Source organism: Sinocyclocheilus grahami, unplaced genomic scaffold, assembly GCF_001515645.1.
Source record: "Sinocyclocheilus grahami isolate Dianchi unplaced genomic scaffold, SAMN03320097.WGS_v1.1 scaffold16.1, whole genome shotgun sequence".
NCBI lineage: Eukaryota > Metazoa > Chordata > Actinopteri > Cypriniformes > Cyprinidae > Sinocyclocheilus > Sinocyclocheilus grahami.
Window position 1 is genome coordinate 5353785 of NW_015505195.1, and position 7317 is coordinate 5361101.

The 7317-nt window shown below is 41.0% G+C and overlaps 1 protein-coding gene across 1 annotated transcript; it reads right to left on the reverse strand.

The window, feature by feature from the left end:
* Positions 1-1082: 1082 nt before the first annotated feature.
* Positions 1083-5210, reverse strand: LOC107549585 (probable G-protein coupled receptor 173). The gene has a single exon (XM_016230732.1). It carries the CDS (start codon positions 5092-5094, stop codon positions 3931-3933), a length of 1164 nt encoding a protein of 387 aa, XP_016086218.1. The 5' UTR covers positions 5095-5210; the 3' UTR covers positions 1083-3930.
* Positions 5211-7317: the final 2107 nt, after the last annotated feature.

Here is a 7317-nt window from a genome sequence, read left to right on the forward strand (position 1 = left end):
GCAATTCTTTGTGCACAAACGTTTTGCTGTAGTTTTATAAAATTTGGGGGGTTGGAGACTTGCAGATAAAAATAGAATTGCAGATAAAAAATTATTGATTAGCTAAATTGTTAACACTAAAATGGTCGATTGGTGTTTAAAATCCAAGGAGCAACTTGAATATCAACATTCATTAGCCACATATATTTCTAATTGTTTTTTTTAAACAAAAATGATTCATTTATATTCAACAATCAATGTAACACTGGAATTGCCAAACAATGACTGATGTCTGTTTTAATGTAGGTAATGTGGTAAACAAAATCTATTCCTTTTTGAGTGTTGGTTATGATCTATATTCCCTGTTGATTTGAATCAACATTATGTCTTATTTAAAGGTGGGGTAAGCGATTTTTCAAAAACGCTTTAGAAAACTGATTCGGGCAGAATAGCAAAACAAACTTGTAGCCAATCAGCAGTAAGGGGCATGTATACTCATGATGTGGAGGAGAGAGCTTTCAGTGCACAGGACGGACATTAGCGAACCGAGCGACAAAAAGATTGAGATGGCGGATAAGAAACAAAAGAGGAAACCGTCTGTGGAACAAAAGAAGGCTTAAGGCAATAAGGCAAGAAGTAGGACCCGTGTAAATATCGGATCAGCTTTCCAGCGCTGGAGAGAACTCAAGGAGCGGAAGGCCTGCGATTGGACTCCGAGGTTGCTTAGTTTCTTCTCGATAGGTGAGTAACACCGTGTCTGTACTAGACAGACAAATAAAGTCTGTCTAGTACACTGGACGCAACAAAGCGACCGTTGAAAATCATTTTAAATTTGTGTCAATACGTCATAAATAGAACGCAGCAGCAGTTTTCTGTCAGTTTTTTGTCGTGTTGTGCCGCGCCGCAGCATCACTGATTATGAGTTCTATAGTATTTTGTCGCGCCGCACCACTCGCGTCCGGTGTAGACACGGTGTAACATTGGTTTTGTGGTTTTGCTTTGTTTCACAGAACTAATCGTTGCCTGGGTTGCGTACGCATATGTGGGGCAGAGCTATCAAAATAGGGGTGAGACCCTTTTGGGGTAGGGGCGTGTTTGTTTTGGTGATTTCAAATGTCAACATTGGCTACCAGAAATCGCTTACCCCACCTTTATTTAAGGCTCAGCTCTTCTTAATCTTTACAGTTGTGTTGTCGCATTGAAAATGTGAAGTTTTAGTGGATCAACTACAGGAGTGGTTCCTATCAGAGGCTGTATGTCTGACCTTTCACCTTTGCTTTGTTCCTCATGAGTACCCAGTTCCGTCCACACACTCGTACTCAGCGTAAACACTCACACACACATGCATGGTAAAAAGTTGATGATCAAGGGCCCTAACCCCACCCTTCACTCCGCCCCCCACTTGAAGTTAGTGCGTTGTCCATATAATACACATGAAATTACACAGAGGTTCACAGTTATTTTACAAAAGATAAGATGCCTGAAGCAACTAAAAATGTTCTACCAGGCATTTTTGCTCGTTACAAAATCACATTCTTTTCACCCAACCCCAACACCGACCCAAGCGATTTCCTATTCACAGGTGAATACAACAATAGCCCAAACGGTCATTCACATACTGTCCCCCACCCCGATCCCGCCCAAGGACAAGAAGAAAAAAAGTCTCAAAGAAATCCTTAAGAATCCAAGAAGTTCCTTTTAATTCCACGGAAAATCAGTGTCTCTCTGTTGTTGTTTTTTTTTCTTCCGCAAATTCAAGTCTCTCCAGAGAACAGAGCAAAATTGTACACTCCCGTGTCTCAGTTCACAAATTCAATAACACAGCCGATGCAGCTGTCTTCTTACCCCGCAACCTGTAGGCTTGTGAAGGGCAGCAAGATGTGTCCTCTGATAATCCACAAATACACAGTGTTGTGTTTTCCCCAGCATATGTTTTTGTATGATTTATTGGTGTCTACATAAGCATAGAGCTTTCAGATCATTCTTGCATTGGTAACATTAAACCTTGGTAATGGAGTAAGGCATAAAATGCAGATAACAGAAATAATTCTTCCTCTTCTTCTGTTCATCATAGATGTTTTTCTGTGTTCTAGCAATGACAGGTTTTAGAAAAAGAAAGTCTGATCACTCCAACCAATTCCATGCCTACCCTGCAGAGAGATCTCATTGAACATTCACAGAAATATTACAATCTGTCCTGTCTGCATTGGTCAGCATTCTGATTCAAGTCAAAATATGCCAGAGAAATCATGTGACTGATCAATGATTTCTTGAGTTGTGTGCAAAATATTAAGGGAAATTCACTTGACATCGAACGGATTCCGGAATTTAGTTCACCCACTTGTTAGCTCCTAATGAAATGGAATACATTCCATTACCAGCTTACACTTTTTTTCCCTTATCTCAAACACATTCATATTTTTATTACAAGATTAAATTTAGATTTTTGTTTGATTTCTGCTAAACATGAGGCCGAATCACACTGTCAGACTAATCCAGCACAAACATTCAACTTTAGGTTTCTCCTTACTACCTGACCAACTTCTTCTTTTCAGGAATCCACATATCATGTGTTAGTATGTAACACAGTAAACTAAAATACCTCTAATGCAACCTACCTTTCACTGACATATGATTGAAAATGTAAAAGGCTAAAGTAATTAACGTCCAAGATACATGTATGAAAATCACATATTAAAAACATTTTGATTTTGTCTAGATCCAATAGGCTAGTAAACTTTCATTCAAGTAATTCAAGACGCAAAAGACTAGTAACTTCACCTCTACAGCACCTTCTGTGCAATCGTTTGGAAGGACAAACGATCGGTTGGTTTAACCGTAATACACCATTAACAGATCAGTATTTTCACTCAACTGTCTCTTCACAAAATGAGACCACTTACAGTTAAATACTTCACCTTTTCTTGGGCTGATTATTGTAAGACTGGTCATATATTCAGATTCATTATGGAAATTATAAGGGCATGAGTTATTTTGTGCAATGCTAGAAAATATTTGAGTAAACAGAGTTGAGAGAGATAAAGAGACAAATAAAAAACAATAAATTACAGTGAAAATGTTACTCAGGGAAAGAGCACGTACAAACCTGAATAGGCCATATTTCACAAAGATTAATATTTTCATTCAGCTCCTTTAATCTACAATCCCTTCGAATCAACTTTGAATCCCTTTGTTCCGGAAGTTGCTTTTGTATACACACTGTTTTATGAGCATCTTAATTCCTGCCTGATGGAGCCACGGGAAGGATTCAGCCCAACCAATTAGCATAAATTTTAGGAACTTAAATTTTTTGTCAGCCTCATTCATTCCTAGAGGCTTATGCTTGGCACTCGTTCTTAAAAATAGATTAATCTCGAGTTTTTCGCCTTAAAGATAAGGTAATACACATGCACATAGAGTATTTTTGAATCAGTAGTTCAAATAATATAAATTACTCTGCCAGGAGTGCAGCTGTTCACAAGGCATGAACAATATTTTTGTAAATCTTTGATTCAAGGCCCTCAGGATCCTGGTAAAGGGATACAGATACTGAGCCAAATCAAATGGTAATGTTTGTTGAAATCGATCATGAGAAGCCATTTGAAATAACCTTCATACATTCACCATAAAATAGACCAGTTTGGTTGATTTGTACCACCCTAATGCAAAACATACGGTTCCTCAAACCTGTTCAGAGTTGATTTACCAAACCACACATTAGAGTAGAGCCCATTTCCCCCTTAAAATCATTAAGGTGACAGTAGATGCTTATTCCGTGACATCCACCCTTTTAAAGCATCTTAAAACTGAATGAAAGGCCACAACAGCTCTTAAAGTTCATCCACGTCTCCCTCTTTAAAGACTTCTTATTCCCTCCCCCTGGCTGTCCACTCTCCGACCATCCAGAAGAGAGAAAGAGAAAAAAAAAACATTATGAATGAACACTCATCTTTACATGACACAGTAAGGCTCACGGGGTAGTTGAGGTGGAGTTCTACAGCAGGGAGGCAGGTGGGCTAGAAAGCCCTTCTTCAGGTCCTTGTTGAGGAAAAAGCAGATGATGGGGTTCACGCCCGCTTGGGCGAAACTCATCCACACTGTGGTGGAAAGATACCGGTGTGGGATGGTGCACGCCTTCACAAAGACCCGCCAGTAACAGGCCACAATGTACGGGGACCAGAGCACCAGAAAGAACAAGGTGATGACATAGAACATCCTGCCAAGCTGCTTCTCGGCCTTAAACTCCTCCATGCCTAGCAGGCGTCTGTTCTGGTTGTGCAAGTTCTGCCTGATGCCCAATAAAGTGGGAGGCATTGGGCCACGACCGAACCCTGCTATCCAGTTTGCGGCCGCCTGTCCTGTGGCTCCAGGTCCGTGAAAGGTCCAGTTTTGGCTGATGGCTGGAACCATCTGGACCGGCTTCATCTTTCGGTGCTTGTATTCGAACAGCAGGAGCTTCATGTAGACCACGTGTGTAGCCAGGATTAGCACAGCCAGCATCAGCATGAAGCCTAGAGTGTCATTGGCCTTGAAGTAGCGATGTTCAAAGATGCACTGGTCCTCCTCGCGGATAAACTTGTAGGTGCCAACGTCAAAGACGGGTGGGAATGCCATGGCGACTGACAGAGTCCAGACCATACATACCACCGCAACGCAGGTCCAGAAGGTCATTCGCTTGGAGTAGAAGCGGTGGTGGGCGATGGCCATGTAGCGTGTGACACTAATGCAGAACAGCATGAAGGCAGCATGGAAGCAAAAAAGGACGGCCATGAAGGCAACCACCTTGCAGCTGAGCACACTGTAAGTCCAGGCCGAGCCGTTCTTGATGGACACCAGAACAAAGGGAAAGCAGACCGCAGAGCGGATGGTGTCGGCGAGGCAGAGGTCCAGAAGAAAGTAGTAGGGTGCCTTGTGTAGGGCTCTGTCCCTTAACACCAGCAGGGATACCACTAAGTTGCCCACCAGGCTGATGCAGATGATCAGCCCCAGAAGGACAAGTTTCACATAGGTAGACACGGCCGAAGAAGGTGATCCACCCATCACGCCACCTGTAGTGGACACCACGGCCGCCAAGGGGTTCCCAGGCCCATCGCTGCTTGCATTTCCGTTGGCCATACCTTTTTCTGCTCAAATCGCACACCTCCTCCTTCAACTCCTCCTTTACCCCCCACTCCCTCACTCCCTCCTCCACCTCCGCCTCCTCCGGCTGAGCTGTCGTCCGTCCTCGTGGTTGCCTTTCGTTGTTGGGAAGGAGAGAAGGAGAGAAGCTTGATCTGCATTGCCCCATTTTTGTACAGTTCTCTTTGGAGCGTCCCTTCAAATGTGCCAACTCTTCTGGCCTCCACACCTATGGATAGAGAACAAAACATTTGTAACTCTTGTTTTCTCACACAAACAAATGCTGGTCTATATAGGCCACAAACACTACTGACTTTTGGGGAAAATATAGCATTTTTGTAATTCCTGAGAGAAAGATTTTTAGGTCAAGAGGACTGAGATAGCATAAAGTAATATTGATGCTGGAAAGAGAGAGGTTTTTCTCAGTACCACTACAGCATATTTTAAGTATTGTTTTTCCTTGCAAATAAAAATGTATGTTGTTGGAGTACAGAGGAGACCACACAAACACAACAGCATACTACTGGTGCCGAATAAAAACAGTAACTCTAGAACTACTAAATTCATAATTAGGCAAAAACTGCAAAGTAGACTTTAAAAATCATAACAATCAATAAAGATAATCTGGGTTTATTTACAATGTGTGGAAACACACTGGTGATCAAATGTATAGGAAAAATACTGGAAAATTCATTTTTTTTCCCTGGAAAAACTATTATTCACATTAACATTTTGTTATTTGTACCAGAAATGTTCAGTTTCAAACTACACTAATGCTAGTTGACCATTATCTAACTCTAGAACTACTAAATTCATAATTAGGCAAAAACTGCAAAGTAGACTTTAAAAATCATAACAATCAATAAAGATAATCTGGGTTTATTTACAATGTGTGGAAACACACTGGTGGTCAAATGTATAGGAAAAATACTGGAAAATTCATTTTTTTAACCTGGAAAAACTATTATTCACATTAACATTTTGTTATTTGTACCAGAAATGTTCAGTTTCAAACTACACTAATGCTAGTTGACCATTATCCCAAAGTAAAAGATGAGACAAATAGCAATTTGCTTTTTTGTATCTTTTTTTTCTTTGTCTAAATTTGCTGATTTATTGCTGTTTACAGGACTTGTCAGTATGTTTACAAGCACTTTAAATGCCTGCATTTTAGTCAGAAATAAATAATAATGGGTTGTTAACACAAAAAGCGGAATGGAAAATAACACTGAGTCTGGAGAAATGTGTAACCGTTAAACATACTTTAACATGTTTTAAGGGGGGTTGGGGGCAATGAAAGTGTTTGGGGATGGGAAATCTTTTTTAATCTGCATTGCAGGCGACAACGCTTCAAGACAAAGCTTTATTATATATAGTGACAGTGAAATCTTGAACTAAATATATAGATACAGCATGAATAATTTTGACCCACTTTCCCCAAATGTTTCTGGAAGTTCCACCTAACCCAGACTTTCTCATTTGCACCCACATACCGAAAGAGCAGACTCCGCCCTGGTTGATGGTATTTAGACGAGGGCATATACACTTGCCAAACAGACACATCCCCTGCTGTTGCGTAGAACAGCCAAGCTAGCATGATCCCACTCTCTCAATGTGAAAGAGCATTGATCCATGAATGCAGGTGTATACCTTCACCTGCTGTGGTGCTATTGGCAGCATTTAAAGAGCCATTTGTGCTGATCATTTGTGCTGAGAAACAAACTCTCACCAACTAACAGCCTCTGGTAGACAGAAAGCTAAAAGTAGATGCCAGCTGATGACAAAGTCACTGAGTACCTTAGTCCAGCAGGAGATAGAACTGCTCCGACCCATTGTTTTAGAGCAGAAACACTAATTCACTTGTGTCACAGCAATTACAGCTGCTTGTTGCTAGGCTACAGGGTCCTTCTGCCTTGTGCGGTGTATGTGTCTTTGTAAGCCTGAATGCAACTCAGAATTGTATGCGTTGAGGTGAGCTGAGAAGGAAAGTGTCACTCATGAGGAATAATCAGCCAGAACAGAGATTAAAGTGAATGTTTCTGTATGTCACAGAGGAGATAAAATGTTACAACCTTATCATGACAACCTGCTGTAACCAGTTTACAAATTGTACCACTTTACATCAGTTACAGGTGTTCATTGAACTGGCAGTTTCACTGTGATTCCGTTTCAGAAAGGTAGTCTAAGCATTGTTATTGTTCAGAAGATGTTTTCAATTGT

Coding starts and splice junctions, on each gene's coding strand:
- LOC107549585 (XM_016230732.1), bottom strand. CDS start 5,094: ATGGCCAACGGAAATGCAAGCAGCGATGGGCCTGGGAACCCCTTGGCG.